Source organism: Lipotes vexillifer, unplaced genomic scaffold (genome assembly GCF_000442215.2).
Source record: "Lipotes vexillifer unplaced genomic scaffold, Lipotes_vexillifer_v1.1 scaffold395, whole genome shotgun sequence".
Classification (NCBI taxonomy): Eukaryota; Metazoa; Chordata; class Mammalia; order Artiodactyla; family Lipotidae; genus Lipotes; species Lipotes vexillifer.
Window position 1 is genome coordinate 5,199,751 of NW_006797390.1, and position 18,019 is coordinate 5,217,769.

The 18,019-nt window shown below is 40.1% G+C and overlaps 1 protein-coding gene across 1 annotated transcript in view; it reads right to left on the bottom strand.

Annotated features, from left to right (window-relative positions):
* Nucleotides 1–18,019, bottom strand: part of RAD51AP1 (RAD51 associated protein 1) — a 25,781-nt gene that overhangs the window by 5,694 nt on the left and 2,068 nt on the right. Inside the window, exons 2-7 of the mRNA XM_007469442.1 lie at nt 12,001–12,050; nt 10,072–10,213; nt 7,116–7,225; nt 5,067–5,153; nt 4,416–4,565; nt 178–339 (exon numbers count right to left, since the gene is read on the bottom strand). Of these exons, the coding sequence (XP_007469504.1) occupies nt 178–339; nt 4,416–4,565; nt 5,067–5,153; nt 7,116–7,225; nt 10,072–10,213; nt 12,001–12,050 (701 nt within the window). The remainder of the gene's footprint in view (nt 1–177; nt 340–4,415; nt 4,566–5,066; nt 5,154–7,115; nt 7,226–10,071; nt 10,214–12,000; nt 12,051–18,019) is intronic.

The window sequence follows — 18,019 nt, forward strand, 5'->3', positions numbered from 1 at the left end:
GGGGGGTCAGTGCCCCTATCTGCCCTCCTGCCTTCCCCACCGCGGCCTGCTCTCTTCAAAGCATCTTAACAAGAAACGAACGCTGGCAAAAGGTTAAGGAGACTAAAGGCAAAGGTGAGAGAAGCACGTTAAGTAAGCAAAGCATATATGAAGCGACGTATGGAGGGCTGCTCTTACCCACGTCATCCCGTTTGGATTTGGCTTTCTTCTCTTTCTTTTCAACTGGACATTTCCCTTTCACTTCCTTCTTTTTAATTTCTTTAACTTTACTTTTTCTCACAGTGAAACTTTCATCATCTTCACTCTCACTAAAATCAGAATCGTCCTCAGAATCCTCACCTGAAACAGAAGATTACAAAGCTCATCTCTAAAAAGTTCTAAAAAGTGAGGCTTCTAGGACTTCCCTGGCGGTCCAGTGGTTAGGACTCCACGCTTCCAGCTTCTAGTGCCTCAACTTCATCTTCTGCACCAGACTCTTGTGCCCCTTTGTGCTATGCTGTTTCCAGGGGCAAAACAATGCATAGTGCCTGGGTCTGGATCCTGGCCGCTCCACTGACATGTCATGTGACCTGAGACAGGTCCCTAACTTCACCATGCCTCAGTTTCCTATGTATAAAATAGGGAGAACCCTAAAACCTGCATCACAGGGTTGTTGTGCAGATTAAGTGAGTTACTATAGGTAAAGAATAACATCTGGCATATAGCGAACAGAAGAGCATTGCTTGCTATTGCTATTATCATTAATTTCCCATCAGTAATCCTTACTTCTGATTTTACCAGTTTAACTCAGCAACTTTTGGGAAGAATGGTTGGGTATAACATTAGCTGCTCTTCCAAAACGATAACCTTGATGGTAATAATGACCGTATGCCTTTCCTTAATCACACCAACTTCAACATGCCAGAACAGAAACCCACTGGGAATTGGGAAGAGACTGACCGTACCATAACCATCTTAACTGACAATCCTGTGTAAGATTTCACCTGGGACACACCTCTGATTGCCCACAAACTCCTTTCTATTCTGCATGGGATGATACAAGCCAGTGATGGAATGTGTTAAGTAGCTACAGCTTCTGGAAAAAAGCACAGAGAATACTCAAGAGTTAAGCAATGATTCTTCTATTTTTCGGGGGAAGAGAGGATCAGAAAATCATGTCCTGTAAATACTAAACTCTGAAAATTAAGTGTAAATAGGGATTAGCCCTATATTCATAAAAAAACTTTTTACACTTTTTTATACATTATTACAAATGCAGTACATGCTTACTGTAGAAAATGCCGACCATACAAAAAAGTATTAAGGAAGAAGACAGCCCACTCCCAAATCTCCTCACTCAGAGATAACCACTGTCATACCCACCATATATAATACCTACCTAACTATCTATATGGAATAATATATTTTATGTAAAAAAATATATATATGAAGATTTTCAAACATACTCTACAGTAGATAATAATAAACTACCACCCAGATTCAACAATCATCAATATTTTGCAACATTTGTTTCATCTATCTATCTTCTCTTCCCTTTCCTCCTCAGAGTATATAAAAATAAAGCCAAGGTACTGCATTATTACATTTCTACATACTTCAGAATGCATCTCTAAAAAACACGGACTTATAAAAAACACGTCATTATCATATCTAAGGATATCAACAATAGTTTCTTGGAATCATCTTCTATCCAGCCCATATTAATCACTTTTAATATAGAGCAATGTCCCATCGCTTTTTCCCCCACGCCTTTGACATGTTGAAGCAACCAGGTCATTGGCTGTCATAGGACAACCATTGTCCTATGGAATGTCCTACATTCTGGATTGTTCTGTTTACTTCCTCATGGTGTCATTTAACTTACGCTTGCATTTCCTGTGAGCTGGAATTTTCTCAAGGCTCAATGAGAATCAAGCTCACATTATTATTATTATTACTTTTTTGGGCAAGAATACACCATCATATAGGTGATGCTCTGTTCTCCATATTATGTCAGTCATATCAGAAAGCACAGAATGTATGGCTGCCCCACTCCTGGTTGGTTCAGCTGACGCCGGCCTGAATTCTCCATTGTAAAGATCCTCGTCAGCCTTCTATTGATGACCTTTGCCTAAATCAACAATGTCATTACAATCTTCAAATTGTGATGTCCTTATTCTATCATTCTTCCCACACAAAGTTTTAAAAACAGATAATCAACCCATGTATTCACATAATAGTTACCGTGTTATACAGAATTCACCATATAAGGCCAGCAGATCACATGAAGGCAGCTATAAATAGTACCTTGCAAAATCAAATAATTATTTCTGGATTCCCAAGAGGATCTAGGTTCAGGGAGGGAAAGCAGTGGAGAAGTTTCTCCAAAATTTCAGACTATAGAATCTAGGATACAGTTTCCTATACCCCAACAGTTACGGTATCTCATGTGTTCTTTTCTTGGCTTGAGAGGATAACTGTAGGGGCAGGCTATCATGCTATTTAAATAAACTGGAGGTGGGGAAATGGAGCTCCCAGAATCCCAAGTCATTAGCATCTCATACTGGGAAATCTGGAAGGCCCAGACACTCAGGTTATAGATTTGGGGTATCTTTAGATGTCCTTAAAGAAAAGCCTTGATTCTCTCCATTTTCACTTTCCTTTCCCCACTGAAGGTCACAGAAGTTCCTTTCTCTTCTCATCTAGGGTGAGCCAGTGCAGGAGGAAAACTCTGAAATGTCACTTAAAGAAGGGACCCTGTCCCAGATAACTCAGGTTGTCTGAAATGAATCCAGCAGCACATTCAAGTACGATAAACAACCAGCTCTGAGGGGATGGCAGAGTGAGTCATTCCTGGCTCAGGGCAGATGGAAATAAACTGGTAGTACTGCTCCCTGAAGTACACTGAGTGTATCGGGGAACATGTCTGTCCTTCCATTTAAGGTAAAGCAGGCTTGAGACCCTTCACGATCTGGCGCCAGGCGGCCTCTCCAACCTCCACCACATTCTCCCTTCCCTGCAAACCTCACTGAACTGTGTGTGTGTGTGTGTGTGTGTGTGTGTTTCTATGTCTTTTTCTCTTGTTTCTTCCAGCTTTACTGAGATATAACTGACATGCAGCACTGTGTAAGTTTAAGGTGTATAACATAATGATTTAACTTACGTACATCATGAAGTGACTATCACAAGAAGTCTGGTGAACCTCCATCATCTCACAGACACAAGATTAAAGAAATCGAAAAAATTGTTTTTCTTGTGATGAGAACTCTTAGGATTTACTCTCTTAACTTTCATATGTAACACACAGCTGTGCTCATCATCTTCGTCCTGTTGTACGTTATATCCCTAGTGCTTATTTATCTTATAGCTGCACGTGTGTACTTACTGACTGCCTCCATCCCATTCCCCCTCCCCCAACACCTGCCTCTGTGACCACAAACCTGATCTCTTTTTCCATGAATTTGTTTGTCTGTGAAGTATAATTGACCTAAAACACTGTGTTAGCTCCTGGTACACAACACAGTGATTCCATATTTCTATACATTTCAAAATGATCACCACGATAAGCTAGTTACCATCTGTCACTACACAAAGATACTACATAATTATTGAGTACACTCCCCACACTGTACATTCCATGACTCATTTAATTTGCAACTGGAAGTCTGTTCCTCTTAATCTCCCTCAACTATTTCTTTCCTCTCCTCACCCTCCTCCCCTCAGGCAACCACCTGTTTGTTCTCTGTATCTGTAACTGTTTCTGTTTTGTTGTCTGATCATTTGTTTTGTTTTTTAGATTCCACATATAAGTGAAATCATACAGTTTTTGTCTTTCTCTTATTTCACTTAGCACAATGCCCTCTAGGTCCACCCATGTTGCTGCAAATGGCATGTTTTCTATGGCTGAGTAATAGTCACTGTGTGTGTGTGTGGACACACGCATACACCACATCCGCTTTATCCCTCCATCTACTGACGGGCACTTAGGTTGCTGTCTCATCTTGGCTATTGTGAATAATGCTGCAGTGCACATGCGGGTGCAGATATCTTTTCTAATTAGTGCTTTTGTTTTCTTTGGATAAATACTCAGGAGTGGAACTGCTGGATCCTGAGGTGGTCCTAGTTTTAGTTTTTTGAGGAACCTCCAGCGCCACTGAGCTCTCGTATGTGCACTTGCCTGTTCTCTTGTTTATGCCCTTCTATCAGTCAGAAGTGCTATTTCACCCCTAAATGCTACTCATTTTTCAAGGCACAGCTTAAAGGTCACCTCTAGATAAAGCTTTTCCCCCAAATGCCATAGCTGAATTGAACTGTCCTGTGTATTACTCAAGTTTGCACACACCAAACGTTTAGCAGTGCTTTGCATACGTTCATGGTCTCCAAGAACTTTCTACTGACTCTCCATAGGGTTAATTTTGAGTTAGGACATAACCTACCAGTTGCAAAGTCTGGTTCGGAGTCATCGGCACCGTCGCCGTTGCTGTTTTCCAAAAGAATCTTCCTCTGCTGGACCACGGCTTGGGATGCCGCTTTTCTTCTCCGCTGAGAACCCTGGGAATCACCCTCCTCAGTGATCTTATCCAGATCTTCGGGATAAAAAAAATCAACGAAACTTTTTGTGCCAGGTAACATTTAAAGAACTGTGGAGTAGACTTCTATTACACCTGCTCTTTTTATTTGCCCAGCTTTGTCCTTCCTGTGCTTCTAGTAACAGACCACACAGCCCAATCTGGGTCAATCATAATACATCAGTCTCCTGGCAACAGTCTGAGTTAAGCAAAAGTCCAAGGCCCACACTGAAAGAGTCTTTCCCCAAGAATTTTCAAACTGGAGCTGGGAAGGTAGAGCCCCTTTCTTCAGTGTTCAACTGATGTCAACTAGAAGCCATGGGTAGTCGTGACCCTCCACCAGGGAAGAAACTGGGTCTGCAGTTAAAAGAGAGGAAAACTAAAACAGAAAGAAACAAAGGAGAAGGGGTGAAGAGAACCTTCACGAATGTGAAGACCTTGGTTCTAGTTACAGTTTCAGGAATTTAAATAAGAGTTAGAAAATGTCGATGGAAAAACTTTTTAATATCAAAAACTTACCTAAATAATCACTGGCTACACTGCAATTGGAGATATGAGGAGACTTACTCATTGCTTCTGTTTCACTATTGCCATATTTGCCAATGTCTAAATATAAGGAAGAAGAAAGCACCCTAATCAACCAATGTCTAGAAACAGGAAGATAAGCGCTAAAATCTAATACCATTTAGATACAGATAAATGATCCAGACCAGGGGTCCCCAACCCCTGGGCCGTGGACTGGTGCCGGTTTGCAGCCTGTTAGGAACCGGGCCGCACAGCAGGAGGGGAGCGGCGAGCGAGCGAAGCTGCATCTGTATTTACAGCCGCTCCCTATCCCTGCCCATCGTTCACATTACCGCCTGAACCATTCTCCCCCCTCACCCCCGTGGAAAAACTGCTTTCCACAAAACCAGTCCCTGGCACCAAAAAGGTTGGGGACCACTGATCCAGGCTCAAACTAGCACAGTGACTTTACGTGGCGAGGCTAACATATGGTTAGAAGTTTTGGCTCTGAAATCACACAAACTTTAATCAGACTTAAGTTCAAATTCAGGCTCTTAAATCGGCAATATACCAGGGGAAAGTTGCTTATCCTCTACAAAACTTAATTTCCTCATCTATAATGTGGAGATAAAAACAGTCTGGGGGGCTTCCCTGGTGGCACAGTGGTTGAGAATCCGCCTGCCAATGCAGGGGACACGGGTTCAAGCCCTGGTCTGGGAAGATCCCACATGCCGTGGAGCAACGAAGTCCGTCTGCCACAACTACTGAGCCTGTGCTCTAGAGTCCACGAGCCACAACTACTGAGACCGTGTGCCACAACTACTGAAGCCCGTGTGCCTAGAGCCCGTGCTCCACAATGAGAGAAGCCACCGCAGTGAGAAGCCCGTGCACCGCAAGGAAGAGCAGCCCCTGCTCGCCGCAACTAGAGGAAGCCCATGCACAGCCACGAAGACCCAACGCAGCCAAAAAAAACCCCAAAACCAAAAAAAACAGTGTGGGGATTAAATGAGGCTATTGTGGGGAATTAAATGTTGACTGAATGTGGAAATTGCTTATTGTAGTGCCCAGCACAAAGGAAACAGTGGACAAATATTAACTATCATTTTTGTGTAGGCAGATCTGTGCTTTTACTAATGTAAAGACTCTTCAATCATTATCACAACTTTCAAATGATCTAGAGTATTTTAAGAGAACTTTAAGTCATGATGATTGGTACTATTACTCTCGAAGTGGTACTTCCAAGGAAACCTTGCTATACAATGCCACGATCTCTTACAGGAAAGAGATTTTCATTTTCTCAGTTTTAGATACATGACAATTCTCTTTTTCAGTTTCTTTGACTCCTGATTACTAAAAGGGCCCCCTAATCAACACTATCTCACTTATTTTCAAACAGGAGGCACTACTGACTTAAAACATCTATACCCCTAAATAAGCAAATGGGCTAAAAATATCCTCCAAGATAAAAGAAGTTAGGCCAAAGCAGTTTAATCCAAAAAGCAACTGAGCAATTTTAATGTCTTTTCCGGGAATAATCATTTCTGCTTCTCCAGAATATCAATATTGCCATCTGCTGACCAATTGCCAGAAAAATCCACGGAGAAAAATCCACAGATAAAGCCAGCAGTCATAAATCTATCAAGTCTGAGCTTGATAACCAAATTAGTAACTTTAGCTTCTGTAAATAATAAAAATTACCACCATTAGATTATGTTTAACTACTCTGAATTTGGAGAGAAAGACGGTGGATTGTTCGGATGTTTAGGTCAATTTACTTGATCATGAAATTAAATTCTCACTGCATATAAAGATGAGCTTTGGACATGCAGGGTCATAGCCCACGTCCTCCAGTGGGATCTGAGTGTTAGGCAGAGAGGTATTTATGTGTGGATGAGATTTATGCAACTGAATAAACAACTGAATCCAACGGCACCCTCTGCAAATTGCTCCTTTTTTAGTCCAAAGTTTTAAAACTACATTCTTCCCTCTGTAAAGGCTCATCCAACGAAATGATTGCAAAAGCAATAAGAAGGTTTTAAAGACAATTATCGAAAATAAAGTTACTTTTATCTTGAGACTCCTCCACATCAATGGTGATGGCTGGAAGTTCCTTCACTGATAAAGCCAGTGCGACTTCTAGGTCTCTCTGGTAGAGCTTATCATCTAAAGGCATTCTAAAATAGACACACAAATAATAATGAGTTTGTAAACTATCAATCTCAACTAAAATCTGAGATTTTCCTCAGTGACTAAGAGTTTCTTTCCAACCTCAGAAAGATGTTCTTCAACAATAATCATGATCATAATTGCTCCTTAACCAGTTAAGCCTCCTGAAATGTTAAGTGTCATGTTGGATGGACCCAGCAGAACAGATTTGAATTAGGAGCATCACGTGACAATGTCCCTTTCATTGTGATGTCTCTTCCTCACCACCAGCTCCGTCCCTGTGGGAAGCACCTGCCCAACTGAGAACGGACGTGGCTCAAACATCACTTCCACTTAGAAATGTTCCTTGACCTCATCCACACCTCTTTAGACAGCTGTTATAGCTCTTTTATTAAATTGAAATTACTTTTTTTTTTTACATCCGTTCCGCCCAATCTGGACTTTGACAAATATTTCAGCAAGTACTTACTCTGTGAGGCATTGCACTAGACAGGATATTAAAAGTGCCCTCAAAAAGTCTGCAGTTAATGAGGAGGTAGGAAAACAAGTTCCATAATAATTACCCTATATAAAAAGATTATCACGTCTCCTGTTCAAGGTGGTCAAGAGTGCTACAGTGCTTGAGAGGAAGAGAAAGCAAAGAAAGGTTTGAAAAGGTTTGAAGGTAAGAAAAGGCTACGTAAAGGAGGTAATACTGAATGCACCTTGAAGGATTTATTTTTTAAAATAACAATTTTATTCAGATATAAGTCGCACAGTATAAAATCCACCCTTTTGAAGCATACAATTCAGCAGTTTTTAGTATATTCAGAGAGCTGTGAAACCATCACCACTATGTAATTTCTGAACACTTTCATCAACCCAAAAAGAAACCTCATATCCACGGGCAGTCAGTCCCCGTTTCCCCCTCCCTGGCATCTGGCAACCACTAATCTACTTTCTGTTTCTATGGACTTGTCTATTCCGGACATTTCGTATTATTGGAACCATATAATATGTGGCCTTTTGTGCCAGCTTCTTTGGCTCCCTACAATGTTTTCAAGGTTCATCCACGTTGTAGCATATATCAGTACTTCATTTCTTTTTTTAAAACATCTTTACTGGAGTATAATTGCTTTACAATGGTGTGTTAGTTTCTGCTGTATAACACAGTGAATCAGCTCTACATATACATATATCCCCATATCTCCTCCCTCTTGCGTCTCCCTCCCACCCTCCCTATCCCACCCCTCTAGGGGGGTCACAAAGCACCGAGCTGATCTCCCTGTGCTATGTAGCTGCTTCCCACTAGCTATCTAGTTTACGTTTGGTTGTGTACATATGTCCACGCCTCTCTCTCACTTCGTCCCGGCTTCCCCTTCCCCCTCCCTGTACGTCATTTCTGTTTACTGCTGAATAATATTCCACTGTATGGATATATCACATTTCACTTATCCAGTCATTAGTTGATAAACATTTGGATTACTTCCATTTTTTGGCTATTATGAATAATGCTCCTATAAATATTCATGTACAGGTTTTTGTGTGGGCATAAATTTTTATTTCTCTTGGGTATATACCTAGGCTGGGTCATATAATAACTGTTTATTTCAAGGAACTGCTACTCTGTTGTCCACTGTGGCTGCACCATTTTGTATTCACAGCAGCAATGTGTGAGGTTTCCATTTCTCCACATCCTCCTCAACACTTGCTGTTGTCTGTCCTTCTGCTTACAGCCATCCCTCTGGGCGGGATATGTTATCTTTTTGTGGTTTTGATTTGTATTTCCCTGATGGCTAGGGATGTTGAGCATCTTTTCATGTGCTATCGGCCATTTGTATATATTCTTTAAAGAAGTGTCTATTCAAGTCTTTTGCCCATTTCTAACTTGGGTCTTTATTCTTTTTATTGTTGGACTATAAGAGCTCCCTATATATTCCAGATACAAGTCCCTAATGGGTTCTATGATTTGCAAATATTTTCTCCCATCCATTGGTTGTTCTGTTAACTATATTTTAAAGGTAGTACAAGAAGCTCAAAAACAAAATAGAAAAAAGTAAGGAGAAGGACATGGGCTAAGTCTCTCTACGTTAATTAACTTTCCTCACATTTATTGTAGGAGTAAAGCATCACACGTCCTACGTTCCATTTGTCAGTATCCCTCCTCTGCCCATCTCCTCCCCATAGTGCAAGTCTGGGGTCTCTTGGGGCTTCCTTCCCTCACTTTACCCTCTCTTTTGGTACTAACTAATGGAACTCCAGGGTGGGTCTAGAAACCACAGGTCCTGCTCACTGCTGGACAAAACTCAGTAAGATAAAGAGAAAATATTTTTTATCTCTAGAAAAATACATGGTTTAATTTTTTTCTTCCAGTTTTACTGAGATATAACTGACATCCAGCACTGTATAAGTTAAAGGTGTACAATACAGTGATTCACAGTGATCTGACTTACATGCATCATGAAATGATGTCCACAAGAAGTTTAGGGAACATCCATCATCTCATATATTATAGATACATGGTTTTAAATTTTATAAAACTGTCCTTACAAATGTAATTTTTAACAAAGTAGTCTTGTAAAACCTGAGGACTTCAGAGACAGGTACTAGGTCTTGTAAATGCAAGTCATACCTTCTAAACTTGGTAATTATGATTGTCTTAATACTTAAATGGATATCTCCTCATACATTTGTGAACTTAAAGAAGTTCGGGAAGTCAGAAGGGGATTAATGGTACATCCCTGTTCTCCTACATGCACTAAATAAAATAAGACCCATGATGCTGCTCAAATTCTAATTTAGACCAAGAATCGGAATTTCTCTCTCTTTTAAATTCACACACCTAATGTCATGTACTGTATGTCTTACCTCTCACCTTTTTTTAGGGGTTTTCTCTTGTAGTGGGACGTCTTTTTCCTGGAGATTCTTCAGTTTAGGTTCTGGTTGTTCTAGTTTTAACTCCTTTTGTGTAGTTCTGGGTTTTTTATTTAACGGTGCAGTTGCAGGAACAAAATCATCTATTCATGTGTGAATTAAAAATAAAAGAATATATGAAATTGCTTTTCCTTAGGAAGAAATAAATAAAAGTACCTTCTTGGTAGCTGAGATTCATTACCATGTGTGTTCAAGTTTTAAAGATAAGCAAATTGGGGCTTCCCTGGTGGCACAGTGGTTGAGAATCCACCTGTCAATGCAGGGGACTCGGGTTCGAGCCTGGTCCAGGAAGATCCCACATGCCGCGGAGGAACTAAGCCCGCACACCACAACTGCTGAGCCTGCGCTCTAGAGCCTGCGAGCCACAACTACTGAAGCCCGCGTGCCACAACTACTGAAGTCCGCACGCCTAGAACCCGTGCTCCGCAACAAGAGAAGCCACCGCAATGAGAAGCCTCGCACGGCAACGAAGAGTAGCCCTGGCTCGCCGCAACTAGAGAAAGCCTGTGCGCAGCAACAAAGACCCAGCACAGCCAAAAATAAATTAATTAATTTAAAAAAGAAAAAAAAGCAAAGATAAGCAAATTGTTTGCTTTCCACAGTTTAAAAAATACTGTTGGTATTCTGTTTGCCTTTATTCTCCCTCAAGCTTTTCAACTTTGTTTTAGTGGCCTTGATTTTTTAAAATATCAATCTATCAAAAACTAATCCCCCAAAAAGCTGCAAAGGCAGCTAAGCTAGTATGTGCAAGTGGCAAAGAAAAGAACAATTAATTAAAACTCTGTAAAACCATTAGAAAAATTATTAAAATTCCCTTTATAATTTTATCATATTGACAAGTGGAAGAAAATGATTTTTGGCAAAGGGATGCTCTTTTCCAGCCCATTCTGTTCTCCCAGTCTTCCGTCCCACCAATCCTCAGAAGTGAGGCAGTTCTTCTATTGACACTCAAGCTAAGACTCTGCTGCTCTAGCGTTCTAACACATACATGACACATGTATGCATACCGTCAGGCGCGTGTAGTCTGAATCACGCACTTGCGCATTTATTAATACCTGTCGTCTCTTTTATTCTTCCCCAGGTAGGAATATAATAATTTGTGACTCGCCCCCCACCCCCATGCCACAGTCTCCAGAACACAACCAGCAATTTATAACAATTTAGTGACAGATTGATGACAATAAGTAAAAAGCTAGAAGTTATACCCTATGCTCTTTTCTCCCAAGTGTTAGACACACATCAGACTGGGCTCAAGGTGAAAAACAGATTCCTTCAAACAGAGGAATTACTAAATATCCGACCTGCAGAAAACTCCAATGGTCTAAGAAAGAAACACAAAACTTACCTTTAAGTATAATGTAATCTAACAATGTTTTTCAAACTTTTTGACCAAAGTTCTCTTCATAGCAGAGACAAGCGAATATATATATATATATATAACACAATAGGGTTAAAGTTTATGCCTGATCTTTTTTCAATGTCTTGTTTTATTGTACAATTAATGGGGATTTCACATTATATTCTGTAACACATTTGTATCTCAGAAAGACTGTGTTCTTCTTACAGGAAGGGATAAAAGGATACAAATCCCACAGTGAGAAACATGGACCTCACAGAGTTTAGATCTAAAAAGCCATTTTACATGGCCCTATTTGGTTATGATTTATGCCAATAATTCTTGTCAGTGTAATTATCAACATAAGTATCCTAAGTGCTTAGAATATTATTTTTCCAGGCCTACCTCATATGCAATTGGTACTAACCATATTTTAGCCATACACACACACACACACACACACACACACATCTTATAAACTGTGAGGAAATAAGTTTCCAAATCTTTAAAGAAGACATAAGAAGCTCTACTTACCATCACTATCAGAGTCCTCAAACTGGGAGTAATTGACTGGCTTCTTGTGCCTGTGAACAAATCAGAAATTTTCATTTACACAAATGTCAATTTCTCACCTCCATTCTTTAAGGTCATTAATAGTCTTGAGTAAATAAAAATGTTTGGATTCCCTTAAGAATATATAAATTAAGGCCGTGAACCAAACTGGCAGAGCAGAAGGACGTGCTCTCACTCCCTCTTGCGAGAACACCAGAATCACAACTAACTGCTGAACAATCATGGACAGGAAGACACTGGAACTCACCAAAAAAGATACCCCACATCCAAAGACAAAGGAGAAGCAACAATGAGACAGTAGGAGGGGCGCAATCACAGTAAAATCAAATCCCATAACTGCTGGGTGGGTGACTCACAGACTGGAGAACACTTATGCCACAGAAGTCCACCCACTGGAGTGAAGGTTCTGAGCCCCACGTCAGGCTTCCCAACCTAGGGGTCCGGCAACGGGAGGAGGAATTCCTAGAGAATCAGACTTTGAAGCATAGTGGGAATTGATTGCAGGACTTTGACAGGACTGGGGGAAACAGAGACTCCACTCTTGGAGGACACACACAAAGTAGTGTGCGCATCGGGACCCAGGGGAAGGAGCAGTGACCCCAGGGGAGACTGAACCAGACCTACCTGCCAGTGTTGGAGGGTCTCCTGCAGAGGCAGGGGGTGGCTGTGTCTCACCTTGAGGACAAGGACACTGGCAGCAGAAGTTCTGGGAAGTACTCCTTGGCATGAGCCCTCCCAGAGTCTGCCATTAGCCCCAACAAAGAGCCTGGGTACACTCCAGTGTTGGGTTGCCTCAGGCCAAACAACCAACAGGGAGGGAACCCAGTCCCACCCATCAACAGTCAAGTGGATTAAAGTTTTACTGAGCTCTGCCCACCAGAGCAACACCCAGCTATACCCACCACCAGTCCCTGCCATCAAGCCTCTTAGATAGCCTCATCCACCAGAGGGCAGAGAGCAGAAGAAAGAAGAACTACAGTCCTGCAGCCTGTGGAACAAAAACCACATTCACAGAAAGACAGACAACATGAAAAGGCAGAGGGCTATGTACCAGATGAAGGAACAAGATAAAACCCCAGAAAAACAACTAAATGAAGTGGAGATAGGCAACCTTCCAGAGAAAGAATTCAGAATAATGATAGTGAAGATGATCCAGGACTTCAGAAAAACAATGGAGGCAAAGATCGAGAAGATGCAAGAAATGTTTAGCAAAGACCTAGAAGAATTAAAGAACAAACAAACAGAGATGAACAATACAATAACTGAAATGAAAACTATACTAGAAGGAATCAATAGCAGATTAACTGAGGCAGAAGAACGGATAAGTGACCTGGAAGACAGAATGGTGGAATTCACTGCTACGGAAAAGAATAGAGAAAAAAGAATGAAAACAAATGAACACAGCCTAAGAGACCTCTGGGACAACATTAAATGCAACAACATTCGCATTATAGGGGTCCCAGAAGGAGAAGAGAGAGAGAAAGGACCTGAGAAAATATTTGAAGAGATTATAGTCGAAAACTTCCCTAACATGGGAAAGGAAATAGCCACCCAAGTCCAGGAAGCACAGAGAGTCCCATACAGGATAAACCCAAGGAGAGACATGCTGAGACATGAGTTATCAAATTGGCAAAAATTAAAGAAAAAGAAAAATTATTGAAAGCAGCAAGGGAAAAAAGACAAATAAAATACAAGGGAACTCCCATAAAGTTAACAGGTGATTCCTCAGCAGCAACTCTACAAGCCAGAAGGGAGTGGTGTGATATTCTTAAAGAGATGAAAGGGAAAAACCTACAACCAAGATTACTCTACCAGGCAAGGATCTCATTCAGATTCGCAAGGATCTCATTCAGATTTGATGGAGAAATCAAAAGCTTTCCAGACAAGCAAAAGCTAAGAGAATTCAGCACCATCAAACCAGCTCTACAACAAGCTGGAGTAGCAATACTCATATCAGAGAAAATAGGCTTTAAAATAAAGAATGTTAGAAGAGACGAGGAAGGACACTACATCATGATCAAGGGATCAATCCAAGAAGATTTAACAATTATAAATATATATGCACCCAACATAGGAGCACCTCAATACATAAGGCAACTGCTAAAAGCTATAAAAGAGGAAATTGACAGTAACACAATAATAGTGGGGGACCTTAACACCTCACTTACACCAATGGACAGATCATCCAAAATGAAAATACATAAGGAAACAGAAGCTTTAAATGACACAATAGACCAGATAGATTTAATTGATATTTATAGGACATTCCATCCAAAAACAGCAGATTACGCTTTCTTCTCAAGTGTGCACGGAACACTCTCCAGGATAAATCACATCTTGGGTCACAAATCAAGCCTCAGTAAATTTAAGAAAACTGAAATCATATCAAGCATCTTTTCTGACCATAACGCTATGAGATTAGAAATGAATTACAGTGAAAAAACGTAAAAAACACAAACACATGGAGGCTAAACAATATGTTACTATATAACCAAGATATCACTGAAGAAATCAAAGAGGAAATCAAAAAATACCTAGAGACAAATGACAACAAAAACAAGATGATCCAAAACCTATGGGATGCAGCAAAAGCAGCTCTAAGAGGGAAGTTTATAGCAATACAAGCCTACATCAAGAAACAAGAAAAATCTCAAGTAAACAATCTAACCTTACACCTAAAGGAACTAGAGAAAGAAGAACAAACAAAACCCAAAGTTAGGAGAAGGAAAGAAATCATAAAGATCAGAGCAGAAATAAATGAAATAGAAACAAAGAAAACTATAGCAAAGACCAATAAAACTAAAAGCTGGTCTTTGAGAAGATAAACAAAATTGATAAACCATTAGTCAGACTCATCAAGAAAAAGAGGGAGAGGACTCAAATCAGTAAAATTAGAAATGAAAAAGGAGAAGTCACAATAGACAGCACAGACATACAAAGCATCCTAAGAGACTACTACAAGCTACTCTATGCCAATAAAATGGAAAACCTGGAAGAAATGGACAAGTTCTTAGAAAGGGATAACCTTCCAAGACTGAACCAGGAAGAAACAGAAAATATGAACAGACCAATCACAAGTAATGAAATTGAAACTGTAATTAAAAATCTTCCAACAAACAAAAGTCCAGGACCAGATGGCTTCACAGGTGAATTCTATCAAACATTTAGAGAAGAGCTAACACCCATCCTTCTCAAACTCTTCAAAAAAATTCCAGAGGAAGGAACACTCCCAAACTCATTCTATGAGGCTACCATCATGCTGATACCAAAACCAGACAAAGATACTACAAAAAAAGAAAATGACAGACCAATATCACTGATGAATATAGATACAAAAATCCTCAACAAAATATTAGCAAACAGAATCCAACACATTAAAAGGATCATACACCAAGATCAAGTGGGGTTTATCCAAGGAAGGCAAGGATTCTTCAATATAGGCAAATCAATCAATGTGATACACCATATTAACAAACGGAAGGAGAAAAACCATGATCATCCCAATAGATGCAGAAAAAGCTTTTGACAAAATTCAACACCAATTTATGATAAAAACCCTCCAGAAAGTAGGCATAGAGGGAACGTACCTCAACATAATAAAGGCCGTATATGACAAACCCACAGCAAACATCATTCTCAATGGTGAAAAACTGAAAGCATTTCCACTAACATCAGGAACAAGACAAGGATGTCCACTCTCACCACTATTATTCAACATAGTTTTGGAAGTCCTAGCCATGGCAATCAGAGAAGAAAAAGAAATAAAAGGAATACAAATTGGAAAAGAAGTAAAACTGTCACTGTTTGCAGATGACATGATATTATACATAGAGAACCTTAAAGATGCCACCAGAAAACTACTAGAGCTAATCAATGAATTTGGTAAAGTTGCAGGATACAAAATTAATGCACAGAAATCTCTTGCATTCCTATACACTAATGATGAAAAATCTGAAAGAGAAATTAAGGAAACACTCCCATTTACCACTGCAACAAAAAGAATAAAATACCTAGGAATAAACCTACCTAGAGAGACAAAGGACCTGTATGCAGAAAACTATAAGACACTGATGAAAGAAATTAAAGATGATACCAGCAGATGGAGAGATATACCATGTTCTTGGATTGGAAGGATCAACATTGTGAAAATGACTATACTACCCAAAGCGATCTACAGATTCAATGCAATCCCTATCAAATTACCAATGGCATTTTTTACAGAACTAGAACAAAATATCTTAAAATTTGTATGGAGACACAAAAGACCCTGAATAGCCAAAGCAGTCTTGAGGGAAAAAAACGGAGCTGGAGGAATCAGACTCCCTGACTTCAGACTATATACAAAGCTACAGTAATCAAGACAACATGGAACTGGCACAAAAACAGAAACACAGATCAATGGAACAAGATAGAAAGCCCAGAGATAAACCCACGCACCTATGGTCAACTAATCTATGGCAATGGATATACAATGGAGAAAAGACAGTCTCTTCAATAAGTGGTGCTGGGAAAACTGGACAGCTACATGTAAAAGAATGAAATTGGAACACTCCCTAACACCATACACAAAAATAAACTCAAAATGGATTAGAGACCTAAATGTAAGACCGGACACTATAAAACTCTTAGAGGAAAACATAGGAAGAACACTCTTTGACATAAATCACAGCAAGATCTTTTTTGATCCACCTCCTTGAGGAATGGAAATAAAAACAAAAATAAACAAATAGGACCTAATGAAACTTTGAAGATTTTGCACAGCAAAGGAAACCATAAACAAGATGAAAAGACAACCCTCAAAATGGGAGAAAATAGGGCTTCCCTGGTGGCGCAGTGGTTGAGTCCGCCTGCCGATACAGGGGACAACGGGATCGTGCCCCGGTCCAGGAAGATCCCACATGCCGCAGAGCAGCTGGGCCCGTGAGCCATGGCCACTGAGCCTGCGCGTCCGGAGTGCTCCGCAATGGGAGAGGCCACAGCAGTGAAAGGCCCGCGTACAGCCAAAAAAAAAAAAAAAATAGTATTAAAAAAAATTGAAAATATTTGCAAACAAATCAGTGGACAAAGGATTAATCTCCAAAATGTATAAACAGCTCATGCAGCTCAATATTAAAAAGCAAACAACCCAATCCAGAAATGGGCAGAAGACCTAAATAGACATTTCTCCAAAGAAGACATACAGATGGCCAAGAGGCACATGAAAAGCTGCTCAGCATCACTATTTATTAGAGAAACACAAAGCAAAACTACAATGAGGTATCACCTCACACCAGTCAGAATGGCCATTATCTAAAAATCTACAAACAATAAATGCTGGTCAGAGGGTGTGGAGAAAAGGGAACCCTCCTGCACTGTTGGTGGGAATGTAAATTGATACAGTCACTATGGAGAACAGTATGTAGGTTCCTCAAAAAACTAAAAATAGAATTACCATATGATCCGGCAATCCCAATACTGGGCATATACCCAGAGAAAACCATAATTCAAAAAGACACATGCACCCCAGTGTTCATTGCAGCACTATTTACAATAGCCAGGTCATGGAAGCAACCTAAATGCCCATCGACAGACAAATGGGTAAAGAAGTTGTGGTACATATATACAATGGAATATTACTCAGCCATAAAACGGAATGCAACTGGGTCATTTGTTGAGACGTAGATGGATCTAGAGACTGTCATACACAGTGAAGTAAGTCAGAAAGAGAAAAACAAATATCGTATATTAATGCATATATGTGGGACCTAGAAAAATGGTACAGATGAGCCGGTTTGCAGGGCAGAAATTGACACACAGACGTAGAGAACAAACATATGGACACCAAGGCGGGGAAGTGGTGGGGGGGTGGGAGTGGGATGAATTGGGAGATTGGGATTGACATGTATACACTGATGTGTATAAAATGCATGACTAATAAGAACCTGCTGTATAAAAAAATAAATAAAATTAAATTCAAAAATTAAAAAAAAGATGTAGGGAA